This window comes from Phaethon aethereus (assembly GCF_964289735.1).
Source record: "Phaethon aethereus genome assembly, chromosome: 15".
Classification (NCBI taxonomy): domain Eukaryota; kingdom Metazoa; phylum Chordata; class Aves; order Phaethontiformes; family Phaethontidae; genus Phaethon; species Phaethon aethereus.
In genome coordinates this window covers 2,067,184-2,088,061 of record NC_138591.1, presented here as the reverse complement: position 1 = coordinate 2,088,061, position 20,878 = coordinate 2,067,184, and the positions used below count along the sequence as shown (strand labels likewise).

At 44.6% G+C, this 20,878-nt stretch overlaps 1 protein-coding gene across 1 annotated transcript; it reads right to left on the bottom strand.

Annotated features, from left to right (window-relative positions):
- Positions 1-2,202: 2,202 nt before the first annotated feature.
- MSLN (mesothelin) lies at positions 2,203-16,854 on the bottom strand (the record flags this gene model as incomplete). Its single annotated transcript, XM_082006744.1, has 24 exons — positions 2,203-2,297; positions 2,954-3,143; positions 3,745-3,839; positions 4,450-4,577; positions 5,096-5,229; positions 5,462-5,608; positions 6,398-6,582; positions 6,730-6,841; positions 7,323-7,413; positions 8,183-8,373; positions 8,478-8,607; positions 9,209-9,294; positions 9,615-9,735; positions 10,616-10,665; positions 10,819-10,965; positions 11,976-12,146; positions 12,247-12,462; positions 12,773-12,944; positions 13,361-13,482; positions 14,108-14,238; positions 14,943-15,034; positions 15,471-15,673; positions 15,872-16,033; positions 16,759-16,854. 24 exons carry the CDS (start codon positions 16,852-16,854, stop codon positions 2,203-2,205), a joined length of 3,267 nt encoding a protein of 1,088 aa, XP_081862870.1.
- Between the last annotated feature and the right edge of the window lie 4,024 nt (positions 16,855-20,878).

Below are 20,878 nucleotides of genomic sequence, written 5' to 3'. Positions count from 1 at the left end.
GTAAAAGCCCTGAAGTCAGAAGTTCTCTATCCTGACAGAGCTACATCTGTAGCTTTGATGACTCAGATTTATTCCTGCTTTACACTGGTGAAAGCAAGACTCAGTCCTGCTGACTATTCACAGCCAGGTGACAATTATAACAGAGGTGCAGGTACGGGCAATGTCACAAAAGGCAGAAAAAGTCTTGTCCCGACACATGCGATCCTCTGGGGTACCCGAATCCCAGAGCAACTCTACTGCCCTGACAGCTCACGTGTGCTGTTCATCTGAATAATCCAATTCTTTCTCACCTGTTTTCTCCACCCAGGATCAGGATCCAGACTCTCCTGCTGCCTAGTGCACGTACTGATGATAGCCATGGGAAGCTTACTGCTGCGAGGGCTCCTCTGATGCTGCCACCTCCAGCACCATGCTCCCTGGATCCCTCCTTTAATTTTCACCATCCTGCAAGATAACTGTGCTGGCAAATTCCCTGCTGAAAAGCAGAAACCCAGAAAAGGAATAGAGTTTGTCCATTTGATACCAGCACGGAATTTGATTGTTCTTTTTGAGGCTGGGCAGTGAAAGGAGGACAGTTTTTTTCCAGCCCAGATACCTACTAGCTAGTTGCTCTATATAGTACAACTATCAGTAATATTGACTGGTCTGGCAATGCATTAATGCTGACAGTGGGCCCAGTTCTGCCAGCTTTACTCACACTGAGTGGTATTTTACCTCTAAGCAGTCCCACTGGGATCTACTGAAACAGTGGGACAACTCAGGGATTTGCATTACTAGCTGTCACAAGAGAAGCAGAATATGGCCCAGCACTACAGCTCAGAGATCCACTAAATCGCATTTAACTTGTTTCATGAACTTAAGAGATTTTTGATGAAGATTTGTACAAAACTAGGCCAAGCCTCGTTAGAGGGATGATTAGCTGGAGATGGTTTATCTTGATTACTGTTGCAATGCTATATAATAAAACATCAATCAACAACTTTCTTTCCTAATCAAAGGTGTTCTTTGATGAGTTCAGTGCTTTGTATTGTAGTTTTTCTAGCTAGCTTAAATTTAAAGAGTTTCCACTTTTTTTGCTCTTTCTTCATTATCTAGTGCCGCCTCCTCCTCCAACAGACCTACTACAAGAGAGTGTTTCTCCCTCCAACTTGCAGGTCTTCCACTTACTAGTTTCTTTCTCCACAGGCTGAGGAGTTTCTTGCATGTCATTTGTTGAGAGTGAGTCAAGGCATGAAGAAACAAATCAAGATTTCTATCAGGGGATCAATGCTGTTAAAAATGCAGACTGTCTTACTTCCACCCTAGCTAGGGCCACAGCACCACAGGATGCAGAGAGTGGGGAAGTGTCCCTTGCCACCCAGAAGTCTGCAGTGAAGAACAGAGCAGATTGTCCTGTTCTCTTTCTGTAAAGCATGGACAACAAACATTTCTAATGTCTTTGCAGGCAGGCTTTCCTCCTGGCGATTTCAGGGGCTGGACAGAGGTGACACTGAGGCTTTTTTGGACAGAAATTCCTAATGAATGGGAAAAAAAATTGTGGAGAATCTTAAAATTCTTACACCCTCCCCATGAGGAAGCTGAGAACAGCCTCAGCCGTTAGACTTGAGTAGTCAACACCAAAGAAAAGTACCAGGCACATCTGGGGTTCCTGACTATTTAATTTGGACCAATACCTACAGACACAAAGGTGTGGGCAGTCTGAATGAAGAGAAGACAATAGCAACTCATAAATTTGCTTCTGGCATTTTTACTTAGTTCCATTATTTATTTACAATCATCCAGAAAACTTCACTCTCGCTTAGAGGTCTTGGCAGTGTCAAGAGATCAGGCTCTTTGAGAATTGTAATCGTTAACAAGCAGAACAGTCAATTTGCTCACCCTTAAACCCACCAGGGCTGCACAGTAAAACAGTGACATCATTTGTGTTGCAGTAATATGGCTGGGCCTTACCTGGGCTTGGTCTGTACAAAAGGCAAACAAAGATCCTGCTCTGAAGAGTCTGAAATCTCCCCTTCAGACAGAACACTTTTTTTTTTAGTGATTTGAAAGAGAAAGGTACCTAAAAGTGAACCCTGGGCTGCATAACAGTTGCCTGCTGGCACTGAGCACCCCTTCACCCCCCAAGTGCAGCCATCCCCAACAGGCATCAGAGCAGGTCGCAGGCTGGTCCCCCTCATCTTGCTTTCTCTTGAGGGAAGATTTTCAAGACAAGACCGACATCATCAGGAAACCGATAAGCAGAGCAGGCAGGAGGTGGAGCGTCATGGCCACAGTACCCAGAGAGGCTGAGGATGGTGCTAGAGAAAAAAGAGGGGGCATCAGTGCAAAGAAATCAATGACTGAACTGTTCCCCCATGGGGGAGAAGATCTCTTTATGCCACATTCAGGGAAGATCTTTGGCTTTCTAACTATGGTAAATAGCTATCCCTAATAGCACCACCAAGTCATAGCCCAAATCCAACAAACAGCAGAGGAAGAAACTCTGGAAGTGCTCACTCAGTTGAGATGTTCAGCCAGCAAGGATGTTCTCAAGGGGGTTACGGGATTGCTTCTCATCTTGGACACAGAATTTGCTCTGCAAGGCTTAAGGCTCCTCAGCAGAGCTGAACTTGCTTCTCCTCAACACCAGGAGGTGAAGGGAGGAGGTGAGCATTGACCGGTGCGCTTAAAGGGTCTGGGTGGATGGGTAGTGACGCAGTAGCCCAGATCAGCAGCCTCTGCACAAGAGCAGCCAAGCAGGACTTTCCAGGGCCTTGGCACAAGCACTGCTGAGAGCAGGACCAGAGCTGTTTGTCAGCACTGCCCAAGGCCACCCCTTGCTTGAGCTTGGTGCACTCACTGCTCTTTTAGAGACAATTGAAAGCACTTTGCTTCCATAAGGCAGTTTTCCTCCTTGCTGTAACCCAAAAAATAAATATTTAAAGCACAACAGAGGTCCTAACATAATACGTACGTGGAAATTTGGGCGTGACGATGTTGATGTAGCCTTCTTGTGTTCCCCCAGTGAGCCCAACATGCAGTTTATCCAGTTCTGATTGCTTCTGCATTTGGACCCACTGCCGGATGGAAGACTCATTCTGCCATTTCTCCAGATCACGAAGATTCACCCCCAGCAAGCCCTGAACCTCAGAAGGTGTCAGGCTCTAGGAGAAATCAAAGAGCAAGAATTACAGATGTAAATGCAGGAATGGAAACAACACGACTGACCAAGGAACCAATGCGGTTTCTATTAGCAGAAGCGTGAAGAACAAGGAAGACAAATTTCTGCTGAGTGGTTTCAGTTGGGACACTCTTGCCTTAGGTTAGGGGAATGAACACAATGGTTCCTCAAAGATTACTTCTGTTGTCCTCTGATGACAAGTCTCCTACACCTAAGTGGGGCTCCCAGTCCCTGCCCAAATCACCAGGCTTTCTTCCAAACTGATGATATTACTGCTAACACTTGTTAGAGGATCTGTCACATAGCTGTGGACTGTAGTCTAGTCTGTCCCCTGCTCCTGCCACTACTGCTATGAGAGCCGGCTTGAAAGAAATTCCCCACTAAGACTGGCTTAGCATCCATGTATGACTCCAAATTACATTTTTGAAGAAGGTTTAGGCTGGTTCTCCACTTTCCACTGGTCTAGCATAATTCTGAATTTGATGGAGTGACTTCTGATTTACAGCAATGGACAACGCGACCAAAACCAACTGCTTAGCATGATACAAATGCAAGGAGTCAAAAAATTTCAAGATTCAGCTCACCAACAAAGAGTCTCTTCTTAACTTCGCCAAAGTACTAACTTTCATGTTCACGTTGTCCTTGCTTAAAGCTCTGAGATCCACACCAGGAGCACCCCCTGGGACCCAAAAGAGAAAGTATATCAATGCATGGAGGACAGCCCTCAAGTGAGCAGTGTTGTGTATCTGTATAAACTGGAGCTATAATGACGTCTCCAAAATTTATTAGGCTGGGGCTGCTAACAGAATGAGTTCCAACTGGATGCTACTTCATTTTGCTGGGACGTATTGTTAAGTTGGCCATTAAACCAATCTGTGACAATGCCAGAGGCCAGACAGAGGGATAAGAAGAGTTTGCTCAGGCTGTGAATAAATTCTTGGCTTATCAGGGAAAAATGTATGTTTTGTGACATGGAGAACAGCTGCGAGATACGCAATCAGCATTAGCAGCTTGATTTCTTGTCGATCTAGCAGGTCTTACCTATCCCAGAAGTCACGAGTCTGATTTTCCCTGTGATAGTCTACCAATTGGTTTGGGCAACTTTAAGTCAGGTACAGAACCTTTCAAGAATATTTTATGCCATCTACAAGTTGGAAAAGACCCAAACTCTCCGAAACTTAACAATTTGGCTTTGAAAATTCCCACATCTTAGGTGGTATCTGATATCTCTTCAGTTTCCGGTTAAGACCTCTCTCTCTCTCCCCATAACATACTGTTCTTTTACATACCTAGATATGGTTCAATAAGCTCATAGTAAGCAGGTAAATTGTGCTGGTCTGAGAAAGCACGTTTTGCTTTAGCATATAAGATGTCTTTTGTAGTCTGTGAACAGGCTGAAGGATTCAGAGATGCCAATCTGCAGAAAAATTAAGATTTAAGGAGTTTTACCTCTCTGGGATTCTCTACATAGGACAGGTTACCCCCTCTGCCCACTAGATAAGAGGAGGTATGGAGAGAAACTAAGCAAAAATAATGGCTCAGTCTCCTGCTCAAAATTATATGTCTTCTAAGTTATGATGGGACTGATGGTGCATGATAAGTTTATGCATTTGCAAAGATACAGTTAATTAATTTAATTTTGCAGTCTTTCAAAGGAATTTAAATTAAATTTAATTAACTCTCATTTGCCTCTAGATAAAAGCTGCATGCAGACCATATCCATTGTCAGCTGAGGTGCAATGAAGAGAGTTTGACTGCAAATCTGAGCACTTCCTGGCAGGATGGCAAACAGCAGGCTTTTATACCTGAATACAGAGCAGGTGCTAAGTTGCTTCCTAGGCTTCCTTCCACCAAGCGGAGAGAAAAGGAAACAGCCCTTGCTGATAGAAAAGTGCTTTTGCGAGAAGCCATGAGCATCACAATATATTGACTCACTTCAAGCTGTTGGAGTCTATCATATTCAACTCGGTCACATTTAGAAGGCACACGTATTTCGTACCAATTGCGTTCAGTGCAGTGGCATTCAAGGCATCTCCCAAGCCAATATATCGTTTAATTATTGCAGAAGCCTAGAAACACATTTAATTTTTTCAAAAATTAACTTGAATCAGAATTTATGTTTTCATCCTCAAAAGAAAAACAAATGCAGTAACTACAAAAATAAAATTGAACCATTTGAAATCTACTTGTTTGGACCTCAAGGATGGGCCAATTATCTTTGAACCCACCAAGTTAGTCCTAAACCAGCAGCTCCCAAAACAGGAAGAAAACATGGGCAGGAAAGCAAACCCAAATCCCTACCTGACTAGCAGGGGGGTGATTTTTTAGCAAGGCAGCCAGCACGTCAGCTGAAGTTATCTTCCATTTGGCAACGTCCTCCGGGGTGATGAAAGAAACAAGAGAGCCCAGTTTGAGGAGCAGACTTTCAGGATACCCATCAGGATATGTCTGTGGAAAGACCATTGTTATTGCTATGAACACTCATTATAATGCCTCTGCTTATGAATTTATGCTCCTTGCAAAATTAATGTGGAAAAGCCCTAAATGTCTGCAAGTAATAAGAAACCAAAGCTGGTGAAAGTCCATGAGCACGTCTATCCTTTTTGTGCTTGATAGCTCAAGCAAGCAGGCCCCATGGGAAGGAAGAAAAACCTGAAGCACTGTGAAATGACTCAACATGGAACTGAGTGGGCAGGATGCCTTGCAGTGGTGAAGGCTAATCAAATACTGGGCTTCCCTAGCAGTAGCACAGCCAGCAGGTCAAGGGAAGTGATTATTCCCCTCCATTTGGCTGGCACTTGCGAGACCCCATCTGGATACTACATCCAGTTTTGGGCTCTCTAGCAAAGACAAGTGTAGCAGAGGGCCACGCTGGTCGTGGGGGACAGAAGCACACAACATACGAAGTGGGGTTGAGGGAGCTGGGTTTTTCAGTCTGAAGAGAAGACTAGGTGAGGATTTTATTACTGTCTTCAACTATCTAATGGGAGATTATAGGGAGGATGGAGCCACACTCTTCTCAGAGATGTACAGTGAAAGGATAAGGCCCAACAGGCAATGAAAATTCTGATTAGATGTTAAGAAATATATTTTTTCACAGTAAAGGTGGTCAAACATGGGAAGAGGAGCCCAGAGAGGTGGTGGAGTCTCAGTCCTTGGAGATACTTAAATTCAACTGGACAAGTCCCTGAGCATTCTCATCAGTAGATAATTTGACATTCTTCAGCCTGGTATTACCTCATCCAGATGCCTCTTCAGCACAGCTAGTTGCTGAATACTGAAGGGGTAGACCAGTATCTGAGAGAGGTGATTCTCCAGAGAGACATTCTTCAGGCAAGCATGTAACTCCTCAGGTGTATAGTAAATAGGCATCAAGTCATCATTAAGAACCATCTCTGTTATCTGCTTGCCAGGTGGGCAACCTGTTAAAGCAATTATCAAATGTTCTTAGTGTTAAATCCTTTTGCTTCAAGCTTTATATGCTCCCTTGCTGGAGATGGACAAGCACTAGGGTCAACCCTGATAGCAGGGGGAATGCTGCCATTATGGATCAGAGAAAGCTCCCATACCATCAGCTCGCTTATGCCTAGAAGGCAGGAGTTCTTCAACAATCGTGGCCAGCTGTTCCCTTGACAGAGGTGAATCGTGTGCAAAGTTTTTCAGCCAAAAAGTTAAAGCATTCTGCAAAATAAATGTTTCATCAGGGGAATACTGCAATCTTGGGCGTCTCACCAGCATAACAAGTTGCTACTCATACAGACAGGAAAATTCATTGTTAAAGTACTATGGGTGGCAGACCTGCTGCTGTAAGCCCAGAGACCCTTCCTTGGTAAGGCAAAAGCAAATCTCCAAATGCTTAAACTCTTATCATATCCCATTCTCTATAAGTGATTTTACCTCTTCACAAAGCACTAGTTACTACTGCTTTCCATCTCTGGGTATTCTTCCAACAGTTACAGGAAGATGCCAGTAATCTAGAGTTCCAGGCTGTCAGCTTGATCAACCCTCACTTCTCATAGAACATCCGTCCCCTTTGTCATCACACTTTTAGATGAAGACATTACTGAAAACATACCGGCTGAACAACCCCCATCATACTTATTCCATACTGCAGAACCTAGGAGTGCTTCCCAAACTCCCCACACTTCTATGAAAAGCCCACCTTCGGGATCTTCTGCAAGATGCTGTGATCCAATACAGGAATCAATCCATTGAGCTCATTCAAGGTAAACGCTGACCATGCTACAGGAGGCCTGCATACAAAAATTAGCAAGGATCAGCTTTCAAGGAAGTACAAAAGAAAAAAAAAACCCACCTTAAAAGCTGCCAGGACTATGTCCTTGTAACATTTGAAGTTAAGAAAATACAAGATTTAAATCCTAACACTAGTCAATCACTTCCTGTTACACAAAACTTCATTCCACCAGAGAAGGTGCAACTGTTAGTAACATGAATAAGGGGCAGGTGGATGGGAAAATGGTATTTAAAAACCGCATTATTTTCTTAAGCATGAAACCCGAAGAATATCTATTGCTTACTACCATTCAATTCAGTGTCAAAATCTCAGGGTATTTGGCACAGGAAGGGAAAATATTTTGCTTCCCTGGACAATGCCCCTGCTAGATATAGCCAGGGATTTATCAAGCATTTGTCAGTTTGACAGGTAGAAACAGAATGTTTTCTGAAAGCCAGTGGCTGAACAACAGCTAGAGCCCACCCGTGTTCATCAGGACAGTCTCAGAGAAGTTTGATTAATGAAAAATAGACCAGAGGAAAGGCTTTTATAACTAGAGTAGGTGAGACACAGAAGTGACAATGTGTTTTTCAGTAGAATTGCAGCCAAACTGCTCAGCTGAAAGAAGTTCAAATAAAACATGTAAAAAGCCCAATGTGAAATCCAAAACCAACAAATTAGTCAAGTTTTTGATCAAGCTGGTAGGCTGGAGTTCACTCAGGTCTTAATAGGACAATGGTTTTGTTTAAGGGAATTGTTTTGCTGATGCCCAGAAGAAAAATTCATACCCAAATGTAGTGTTACCACTGCTGATGACACTCTTAATAGCCTCTTCTTGATCAGGCAGGAATGATTCACACTGGCTTAATTGCTTCATCAAATTCCTACCAGAACTTCTAATGTATTCTCCACCCAGGTCACAGACTAGACGTCCCAGAATCTCGGCATTTTCCTCATTTACGTGCGTGCCAGAAATTTGCTGAAGTAATACAAGACAGAGCCATTAAATAGAACTGGATGCCCTTGTAGAAGAGCATTCTTGAACCCCAAGTTCTCCCCAGCCTTATGCACCTCACCACGTACCAAACATGCTAAAGCCTCCAAGAGCAGCTGTTTCCGCCGAGATGACTCTCTTTGTAGAACGTCAAGATTTGCTTTCCCAATATTAGCAAAGTACTGCCTACAGCTTCCTGTCGCTGCATAGTCTGAAGGACTAGAAAGACAAATACTCTATGAATACTAGCGAATGATATCAAATAGTTGGTCAGGTTCAAGGCTGTTCAACATATCCTGTGTCCAGTATAACATCTTCCACATCCACAGACTAAACGCTATGCAGTTGTTCTTCCCAAAGATCCTAGTCTTTTTTTAAAAATTCATTTTCACCTTAAGAAATCTATTGTGAGACTCAGCTTAGAATTGTTCAGGATTTGGATACAGAACCACAGTAGGTAGCTACTGGAACAAAGAAATCCACTCTACTGTCTGTTTTCTTTGATGTTTTAAGGGAAAGCACATTCACAGAGGGCAGAAAGTACTAAAAATGCCTGCTGGTTTCATACCCAAACAGACATATTTTAAAAGAGCTTCATATTGTTTAGATTAATATGATGGATGGTGGAATCTGAAAGGACCTTAAACCCTTTTGAAAGCTTTCTGCAATCTGTTGGGGTTTTTTCCCCTGTAAGCAGGCCTGAACAAGTTTGAAACATACATCAAACATGAACTAAGTCATTATCAGCTAGGTTATAAAGTAATACTTCTTTTTCCCACTACGTATGAAGGCAACAACATGAAAACCATAACACAGTTACCTTAAAAACAGCAACAGGTCTTTCGGATAGTTATCTAAATCCTTGGGAATCCCATGCAACGTCACCATCTTCACTAAGCAACTCAGCTGAAAGGACACCACAGTTCACAAAGGAAGAAAACAGCATGAAAACAAGAAAAAATAAAGCAAATATAAAGATTTTACTCTGCTCTTAAGTATGAAAAATAAAAGACAGAAATCAGAGGTTTTAATTACTGGGAAACCTAGTCAATTGGGTTTTGACTTCTCTTCTCTTTGGGGAAATTCAGAACTGTGGGATGGAGACCCAGGACCAGTTACATTTGTTCTAGTACCTTAAGCTGAAAGTGTTTCTGTTCTCGCTGAACATCCTCATTGCTATCTTCGTGACAACATCAAACATGGCATTTCAAAATATGGGAACTGACCTGGTCTTCTCCTAGCTTGACGTTCTTCTTCTTCATGACTTTGGCCAGCTCCTGAAATCTTTCTGCTTCCATCTCATTGGCAACTGCACATGTGAAGCCTTGGAGGACTGACTGGGAAAGCCTGAACATTTACAGAAAGCAAATCACAGGGGGCAAGGACTTGAGGAGAAAATTCAATGCTGATCTCCCACATATATAATGACAAATAGAGCAAGCATTAATCTCCCCCATACTCAAAGCTTAATGCTCTCCAAACTCCATCCCCTCAAATTTGCTAGTCTTGACATACATGGGAGATCAAGAAGCCATCATTGGTCAAATAAACATAATCTAAAGACTTGTAGTGGAAGTAGAAACGCAGGGACAAACTCTCCACGCCAAGTAGTACTGTGGTATCCTGAATTACAAGGTCAGCCTCCTCCCTGTGTCTTCAGTACATACCACACATCGAAAGTGAAATGCAGTTGTGCAGATGCTCATCACGGAACATAGTTTGCAGAGCCTGGGAGAGCTCAGGGAGAAGTCCTTAAAATTTTAATTGCTTTCTATATGGAAAAGCCTCTATCATGAAATCAACAGGACACTGATGCCGACTCCATTGTTTTGCCAGATATATATCATGGTTTTCATAATTTTCCATCTCAGATACAAGAGCTGACAAAAGACATATATCAGCCCTGGTAAATGTAATCCCTGAAACAGCACTGTGGAAGATGGACATATTCACTGATTAGAAACACCATCCACAGAGGCAGCCAGAAGCAAGGTTGCAGGTCCAGTCCGAGCCAGCAGCATCGTTTTAGAAAGCAAGTGCAGCTTATGGGTATATTTTGCAGCTGATACCCTGGTAAATCTTGGTGCTACACTGCTGTGTGTGGGTTTGCACAATATTTCCCATCTGTTGCTATGGATTGAATATGGTGGGTCTGCCATATGTACCAAAGGAAACACGGAAATTGCAATCAAAGCAAACGTAGAAAATGGAAGAAGAAAAACACTACCTGCTGAAGTCAGGCTCCATCTTTATCACATCATTGAAAAACATGGCAGCCTGTGAAGCAAAGCCAGAGTGTCAATGGTTTACCATGCTCCTCTGCAACATTCAGCCAAATTTTCAGACAGAATTGCAAAGTGGACGAACAGCTCTGTAGAGTCCAAGGCTGACACTGAGGGGTAAGAAGGACACAAGCCACTAGCATATTACCTGTTCTCGGGTCCACATTTTACTGTTGAGATCCTGAATACTGGGCTTCTTTTCCCCAAAAACAAGCAATGATTTTGGAATGTAACTGGCCAGAGCATCAGGGATATATTTAACCAAGTCAGCAGGGTGGCCTACACTGGAGGAAATCTTTAAAAAAAAACAAACAAAAGCATGATTCAAACACTGTGGCTAAAATAAATAATTGCTGGAGAAGAAATTATGAACTGGAAAGAAGCCAGGCAAATTCCCCTGCTGATCATCTGGGCATTTCTCAGAGACCTAACAGTATGAAATATTTCCTGTCTGACATATTCATCATGATAGGAGAGCTGCTTGGAGGTAATACCTGGGGTCCTGATGAATGGGAACGATTCTGTCTCTTATCAGTTTCCCACCTCCTGGCTTTATGCCCTAAAGGTTTTTAACTGGCCAGAGAGGAGGGACATGTCCTTCCTCTCTGCCAACCCAAACAATGTCTCAGCTTGCCAAAGGCAGAACAATCCTGTGGTGGCTGAGATGTTATTTCCCTAGTGCTTCACAGTGAGTTCTGGCAGCCCCGCTGCCCCAGGACATGCTATAGGCAGGGCCTCTGGTGCCAAACACAGGTCTTTCCTACTAGAGAGAGAACGAATATCAAACTTGAATGCCACACATGCAACTTGAAGGCTAAAATTATGGTGAGAAAAAAGGCAAAGATCTGTCCAAATCCTATATAAACGCATGAGGGAATGAAATACTGCACTGTTGGAGGATCAGTCTAGCCTAAAAGGGATTTTTCTAAGCTGCCTTCACTTCTCACACGGTCTCGCCCCAAACCATGACAATATCCTTTCTCTGAGAGCATCTTTTCATGACAGAGGGGAGTAGTTTCTAGGATCACTCCATAAAATAACTGTTTCTTCTGCCCTCAGTCCCAAGAGGCTCGGCAGGACACACTGACTGTGTGACGGCAGCCAAGGACATCTACACAGGCCCACTGACAGGGACTTGAGATGCTTGTCCTGCTGCACACACTGTTTAAAAATGACAAATACCCGCGAGTGAACGCTGTCTTGGTGTGCAGGTGTGTGTCAGTGCCTGCCCCAGGTAACCAGTGCTCTTAGTTGTGAGTCACTTGAGCTTTGCTAATTTATGACGCCTGAAAAGAAAAACTTCACCTTTTCCACAAATGTAATTTTCAGAGCAGAGGGCAGGGTCACCATTTGCTGAACAAACTCAGGCAACTTAATGGCTTCCAAGATCACTTCTGGAGACAGACTTCGAAGTGTGCTGCTGTTGAGGCCAGCCAACAAGCTCCCTAGCTTTGCCAGGCTCTGTCCATCCATGATCTGAAAGGTAACACACACAGTACATGAAGGGCCAAACATCATTTGCTTGCAGCTAGCTATGCCAGGTGTGAGGTGCATTTGTGGACTTTATCCTTTGTACCTGATGGCCAGAGCTGAGCAGTTTGTTGACAATAGTGCTGGACTGCTCAGCGTTCCAGCCGCGAACTTGTCCCAGGGCAGGAATAGATGCTTCAAGGTCTTTATCACTGATGCTGTTTTCAATGCTGGATATGGACAGCCCAACAGCAGCCTGGCCCAATGCACGCAGGATTGCAGGAGGGAAATGTTCAAACTTTCTCACCAAAGAGGATGCAACCTGAAAAAATCCCACACAGACAGAAAAGAAAGAGAAGCAATGAGGTGAGCCTGTTGGATCTTACAGCCTTTGGACATCTTAAATCACTGGACTTTCTGCCTCAAACTTGTGTGATGAAGCCTATTGATGGACTGTCTCCACCCACTGAGACTTTTCAGATTATGAAACACCATCCAGACACCACAATCGAAAAAGCAAGATGACATACAGGAGTGTACACAAGAGGAGGCATGAGAGCTGAATGCTCAACCCTCAGAAATTCTGTCTAGGTGAATTAAGAGCTGAGTCATGGAGATGGACAGGAGATTACCTGCAGTTCCTCTGTTGTTGGGTAGGAGGGAGCTCGCTCTCTAGTTATTCCTCTGTGTGTCAGGTTCAATGGGCAGTTCTTACTGATCCTCTGGGCCAAGCCCAAAGCATCATCTCTGCTCAGGTTGCTCACTGCCGAGGGGCTCAGGTAGCAAACAAATCTGTCTGGGAGACTGCAGGTGGGAGACAAGGAGGAGAGGTTGCCAGTATGATAGACTGTGGCTCTGTCAGTTCTTTTCCTCTTTTTCTAAAGGATACTCTTTTCTAGTCATTCATTTTAGTTCTGACAATGCTGATGCTACTGTTTACAGAGAGCACTGCTGTGTCATGCAAAACTGCGAAAACATGCAAGATGCACTGTTTGTCATTAGTTGGTGGCTGGTACTGAATGACTGTCATTTGCCAAGATTCGGAATTTGTGGTCTGGCCCTCCCCAAGATCAGGTCCAATGCAATTATTTGAGGAACGGAAAAATGCTTTAAAGATTTTATGGAAGCAGCCATCAGAATCGCCGCCCAGCAAACTTTTGCTATGTCACGGTACCATGCTAAACCGTAAGTCTGGTAGGAAGCCAGGTCATGTCCTGTACCTCGATAAGGGAAAACCAGGTCCAGAGGTCAGTAGAAAGGTATAGTACACAGCCGTCTCCCAGAGCAAGGTGAGGTTGCTGATCATCTGTATATTGACTGGATCCCTGGTAAATTTTTGAAGCTGAGGGTGTTGACATGGAAAAAAAAAAAAACAAAAAAATCTTAGATGGACACTTTAATCCTGACAGTCACTTGGGACAGTTTGAACAAACCTCACTTCAAGCAATAAGGGTTTTTTCACCTGGCTTTAAAATTGTGAAGAAATTTATTTTTTGTTTTCAAGTAATACAATGGGACTTTGTTTTATTTATCTTTGCACTCTGAGGGCACATAAGCCTCTCTATGAATACTGTAAGGCTCAAAGGTGGGAGAACTGCTAAGGGACATGGCCCTGCCCCTACAGCACTGCTCACGCACGCAGGCCTGGTACAGTCATTCACTAAACCAGGCCCAGACATTGGCCCAGTCTTGAGATAAAGTTTGGGTTTGCTCCTCTTATTGACTCCAGTTTTCTTTCTGCAGAATTACCTATGTGAAACCAACTTCAGTACAAGTGCCTCATCACAAGAAATTATGCTGGGGGAAAAAATAAGAACTGAAGTGACTGTTCACCATAAATAACCACGAGAAATGTTTCTGCTAGCAGCATCTCCATGAATTTTGGTCAGGGCAGGAAAACAACCTTCCAGGCACAGAGTGTTTTGCACACTGCAGGTTCTTCATCACCACGACGAGCCTGCACTTACTGTTGGCTCATCACCAAAAAGCTGCAGGTCTCCAACAGTAGCATGCTCCAAAAAGGATCCAAGATAGTTTTGAAACCAAGCAGTGGAATTCAGACCTGGAATGGCTTCACTGTAGCATTTCTGGTTTGATCCTGCAAAACAGGCAGAGACCATAAAACTACAGACTTGCACTATATCAGGAAATCAGTGGAGATTGGAGATTTCAGAATGTGGAACAGGCTTCAGTCTATCAGAGAACTCAGCAGAGAGCTCCCTAAGTGCCTCTGCTCACCCATTGTGCTCAAATCTGCATGTTTGTGCATTCAGATTCCAAATGCACACGGGACAGGAAAGATTCCTTCTTGCCTCATTCCTTCACAGCCATCCAAATATTTCATCACCAGTCTCTTTCTTCCTCCCTTCAAATCTGCCAAAAACTTTTTGCGGGATGTTAAATTTTTGCATGCAAGCTACTGTCTGGAGACAAAGGAGTGTCTTATCTGCGTCCCCTTTCTGATCTAACTTCTGAGCTCAACTCTTTAGTTCTCAGAACCAAACCCTGCACCCCCCTTTGAAAATAAAAGCAGTAAATGCTATTTGCACAGGATGTAAGTCAACATATGACTGACAGTGCTGATTTATAAAATCCTGGATTAATGAAGCCTTCAGGCAGGGAAATGATCCCTGATACCACCTATCACTGTCATATTCCCAGCCTGTTTCTATTGAAGAGACAAAATAAATTCACAACAAATCTGTGAAGCCTCAGGCCTGTAACAGATTGCAGCTAATGTTGTAGAATACATCAGAGGTTTAAAGCTTTCTGTTGTTTCTTAAAGAAAATCAAATCATTTACCATCCTGGATGAGATAGTATTTGATCCCGGTGTAAAGATTCCTCTGTTCTTCCACTGGAAGGTCAGAATATATGCCATTCAGGGCAGCAACTCTGAAGATGGATAAGAAAGGCAGACATCTCAAAACGCAGATGAAATCAAACCTGGCTGGGTTGGCTTCTCACAGAAACAGCTGTTACTTAAAGATAGATGTTATCAATCACACCCCTTTTCAAAGCTACCAGTGTGACTTCCCTTCACAAGAGCCCCCACGGTCATCTGGACACTGCATTGCCAATCCTGTGACACTGCTTGGCAAACATGGGGCTAGCAGGGTCATGACATGCATATTGATGATGCAGAGGAGCAGTTACAGGGTCAGCAGGTGTGTTATGAAGCCTTGGAGAGAGTTCTCAGAGACTCTGCCTGGGCCTCCAACAGTTCACAGTGCTTACAGGACTTTGCCCTTTGCTTTGGGAGGCTGGAGTAAAGGCCACTTTCCTATCTCAGCAATACAGGACTGAAACAATGCTTGTGTTCAGCACTTACATCTTCTGAAATGTCTCACACAAGACATTTTTGGCATGGAGGCAAGCAAAGACCTTGGGCTCAACCAGGAATGGCTGAAGCCCTTCATGGACCCACTGAGACAAAACGGGTGGGCTCTCAATATCAGGTACTTGCAACATCTTCTCCCACAGGCCATTAATGAATATCATGTTCCACTCGAGAGAATGAGGCACATGAGAAAACTGAAGGCAAGAGATAAGAAACACATTAATTCAAGTGAATATGGACCTCTAAACAAACATTACCATAAATCCACACGAATCTGAACATTATGAACAGAATCACCCCTAGCAATAATCCCTTCTCTGGTAACATTAGTTAATGCCTTCCACTGGCTTTAATGCTACAGGTAAACAAACAGTTGGATATGTGATACCCACCTGCTGGCTGAACACAGTCAGAGCAGCTACAAGCTTCTTGGCATCATATTTGGAAAAGAACAGAACGGAGTATTCTGGATCCATAGCACTGGCGGGTTTAGGGGTAAGGCAAGAATACAAGGATATGAGGAAATCATCCTGAAGGTCCTGGAGCCAAGCACTCTGAAAAAGAAAAGGGAAATCCATATAGAGATAATAAAAGGTGTGTCTATTTAGACATGCTGCAGTCTGCAATCTCCTTCAGACCTGCTTCACTAGGTCACCTACATGTGAGCATTCAGTGCTGCAAGGTGATGAAACCTGTTGAGTTTCTGAAACCCAGAAACCTGAAGAGTCAGAAAGAAAGTGCAGCTTACTCTGACTTGAAGCAAGTCTAAATTTACCCAGTTCCAAATGCTGGATCTTTCTGTTACCTAATCTGTGCTCCCCCGCAAGCAAAGAGTGGTTTTAAAAACCTTTATTCAAAATGGATTCCCACAAAAAAAAAAATGCACATTTGATCAAAGTGGAAACTTCCATAAGAAATTTCCTCATTCCAGAAACATTTTTCAATGAAAAAAAACAAACAAAAAACTCCACCACCAAATACCTGAAGAAATTACATCTTTTTGTTAGAAATATTTATGGGAAATACAAATCTTTGTCAATTCAATTTGCAATTAGTGGCAGCACAGCAACTTAGAGATAGTTAGAAAAGCAGGAAGGGAAGCAAACCTGAAATATTCCAGATTACACTTTCCACTCTGCAACTACTTTTCCACTTTTTAATCGTGCTCAGAAGTGGTTTACCTTGATGGACCAGGATTACTCTCATGCAGATATTTCTTGCAACACTATGATGCCAGTTTTTAAGAGCCAATTTGTTTTGGAAACCTCCTTTGTCCCACCTTCTCACTTGAGAGTTTTGGAAAGACAGCATCCCCCACTTCCACAGACAGCCCCAGAAAGGTCTCCATGGCAGGGCAGCCACGCCTGAACCTCATGACGCAGAGAACATGTCGCCTGGGAAGGTGACATTGCCAGAGCTCAGTGCTCTGGGAGATCCCTGTGTGTTTGACCCCATCCCTTCTCTCAGTCTTGTGAGGGAAACCTCGACAACCCAGACCCCAAACCTGCACAAGGTTTTGGCCACTCCATTCACAGACAACAACAGGATTGCTTTTAAGATAGAAATGGCACTATAGTCAAGGAAAACAAAACACTGGCTCATGAAGAGAAGGGGACTGCCATTACCTGTGCACAGGCGTATTGACCAAAAGTGAGGTTGCAGGGGGAGGCTTGGCCGTGGGCTATCTCAAGAAGCATCTCCTGGCTGACACTGGTGGGGAAAAAGCAAAGACATCACCTCCATGCCAGCTGCTCCAGACCTGCAGCAGCTGGGGGCAGAACTGGCTGGGAGCTGCCAGCAGTACTCCATCAGCAGTACGGCTGCAAACGCAGGCATGGAACGCGGCTGCCCGAGTCCCAGGTCCAGGCAGTCAGTGAAAGGCACGAGAATTCTCCTGACCACGTGCTTTTTTTCATTGAAGTTTTGCTCACCTGCAGCAGGGACAGGTATTAGCTACAATCCTGTAAAGGGTCCAGCCCACCCATTAAGGAGCAGAAGCAATGCCAGGCAGCCATAACAACGAGGCACAGCCCACACAACAAATACAGAAGAACAAACAAACAACACAGATGATGAGAATTACTTGCTGGCACCATTCAGGAGCAGGGAGAGGGTACTTGTAAATTGTTGACCCTTAGGTAGAAATCAAGTTCAATGAAGGCTTGAAGCAGACCTATTTTGAGTCTTTGGCCCCGACCACTAGCCAAGCAAAGCTCAGTACCAACACCAAGGCTGCCAGAACAGTAAATCCCCACCACGTCAGGCTGGCTGACACACAGAGACTTGCCCTGCCTTTCTTTGTCCTGCAGACACAGGTCCCTAGGAAGGCATTTTCCCTTCACTGTTTCAATGAGCACAACTAGAGTCCTCCCTACCCACAGGCAACCCTGGGACTTTGTAGGGAGAAAGATGCTACACCTGGTTTCAGAGGCTTCCTGCTACCCAAAGTGACATCCCCAACAAACCAGTATCGCTCCCAAGGAAAATGCTGCCAAGACAGTTTGCTCATGGTTTACATACCTTTTCACTGAAGCACACACGGCAGATTCTGATTCCCCCAAAAAGAGAAAGAGACAAAGATAAAGGAACTGTGATAGAAATATGTATACAGAACCATGTCTCAACCTTCCTTACAGGATTACTTGGTAAGAAACTCACCATTGACAGGGGAGCTGGAGCACTGCACCGGGAGAAAGAGAAAAGAGATGATCTTATCATGCAGTTACAATGGTAGCACAACATTATTTGTGATCATTGCATACAGACAAGCATGTTAGCTGCAACTATTTGTGCTTGGATCTGGCCTGAAAACACACAAGTGTCTAGATCCAGAGCTTGCATCTTGCCATGCTAGGTAGCTGGCATCTGCAAAATTCATATCAGTACTGGCTCTGTATTTCAAACAGCTGGAAAGTTCAGGGTTATGCGACTCCTCCCCATCACTCAAGCATGGGGTCTAATGGGATGGACTGTTCTCCTTGAGGATTTGAGTGTGGTCCATGGGTGTCACCTTCATTGAACTGTCTGGCGGTGTGCTTGCACTGAAACCCTGCAAAGATCTGGACAAGCCATCTCCACTCCACTCACCGCGTGGGAGAAAGGAAGGGGAAGGGAACTTACCATCCACCTACATGCTCAACACACTGGATCTGGCTTGCCGCAATTGATTCCCAGAAATATACTGCTATCAGGAAAGGGCCCACACCTACCACCAACCCACACACACTTTGCAAGTAAAGACATGGATGACACATTTTAAATAAGCAAGTTTGCCTTACCAGGTAAGTCCCAGCAGAAGTTGCAGCAGCTACCTGCCAACCTGGAAGACAATATGCCATGATTTTAGCAGCAAATCCAGGACAAAGCTCATTCCCACAGTCCAGCCCATCAGGCTTAACAGACCTGAACATCACTCATCTCACTATGTTGTTTTATTCCTCATTCTTGATAGTATTTCATGGGAACATTTCTATCAGACCTTTCTGCTGTTTTCTCTTTGACTTTGTGACAGCTGACTGGGTGAGCAGACATGAGGTACTCCTCTATCCACCCTGGGTCAGTCTTGCAGAGGACAGAAATGCAGTGTCTTAGATGACAGGAGTGATTGCATGCATCTCTCTCCCCAAAGAGGAAAAGGCAGGGAAAGGGGCAGAAACAACACTCTGGGGACAGTCCTTCTCTCCAGGACTTCCTTGCCAGTATCCTTTGTGCACCACAGCCAGCCCATGGTCACCAATCAGCCCGGGAGGCCAGGATCACCATGCTTATCCTTCCATGACGCTTTTAGCTTTGCAGATTCTACTTGTTTCTTACAGTACTCCCATCAACATGTCAATTGTAGCCAAGCCTGTATTGTATTTCAAACATTTTTCTTGCTAAGTCCTCAACTGGATTAAAACCACCCTGTGCTGCAGAACTGCACACAATGCAGGTAACACCAGTGGATGACAGCCCTCATGCCAGTCCTGCCCAAGAGCTTGACAGGGATTTACTGAAAGAAGTCAACTTGTCGCTGTTGGCTCTTGGCAGGTCTGTACAAGCCTTCCACTTTGTCTGTTCCTTGTTTCCCAACTTTTCCATTGTTCCTGATGGCAACTTGCATCTCCCCTACCAATGCCATGAAGCTGTAAAGGTGGTGAAATGCAAGCTTAGGAAACCAGTAACAACACACACGGACTCAAATCTCCCTGGCATTAGTATTATTTACTTCAGATTAGGAGCCTGCGAAACTCAGCATCCCCTGCATATAGAAAAAAGGGGAAGGTAGAGACTTCCCACTAGTTTCTGAGAGGCCAGAACAAGTGAATTCAACAAGCACTACATGAAATGAGAGGCAAGGGAGAGGGAGAAGACAATGGTTAGAGGCTTCCGAGGTTATCCTGGCAGGCTGTCACAATTTTCTAGCACTGAATCACTGCACAGTTGTTTCTGTCTGTGAGTTTCTCTAACAGCGCAGCTGGGACTCTGTTGGTCAGCACTGTCACCTTCACCCATCTCCTGGGGCAGCCATGCCCGATCTCAGCCCACAGTGCGGCACCAGGGCCCTGCAGAGCTCTGCTACAGCAGTCCCTCGCCACCGTCACCCACCACCATGCCACACGGCATGCCCAGTTTGCACCATTCTCCTTCCACCCCTTCAGCTACATCCTCTGAGCCATCTCTGTGTGTGGCAGATCACAGCAAGTGCAGCTGCCCTGCAGCCCACCGTACCCCCACTTCTCTGCAAGCCTTGTTCACCTGCTCAAGGAGTAACACCGTGCTTATAGTTTGGCTGTTCCCTCTCAGCAGGGAGAACACCACCAACTTCAGTGACTTTGGATCAGGCACTACAGCTGACAGGAGGCCGAAGTGGCTATAGAGATCACCCCACCCATGCCTCACCTCCTGAACCCATGGACTAGCTAGCCCAGGGCCAGCTGAGTAGCGCCCAGCAAGCACACGGAGCTGTGGCAGAGCTCAGGTTCAGCACGATTGCTCTGTGGCTCTAAAGCATCAGTGACTCCCAGCCCTCATAACCTCCTAGGGTAGCACTGTCAGGATTGCTGTTATCTACAAATATTAGGTCAGAAGTGACTCGTGGAGGAAATGTGGAGGAACTGAGCCCCAAAACCAAAACATAGAAGCAACCTCCTGTGGTTCCTCCACACCATATGACCAAGGGACTGGGCTAAGCTGACCCAGGACAGTGTCAGTCAAACACATGGTGATATTTGGGCACAGAAATCAACAGGATGCGAGACCCTTATCACTGAACTGTGATGGGGAAGATGATGAGGAGGTAGAAGGCAGCAGCTTTCCCGCATGTGGATGTGTTCACCAGCCCAGTGACCTGCATTAGGAAGCTTGTAGGGATGGATGAGAGGAGTCCCTAAGCAGTATAACAGCTTTTTTGATTACTA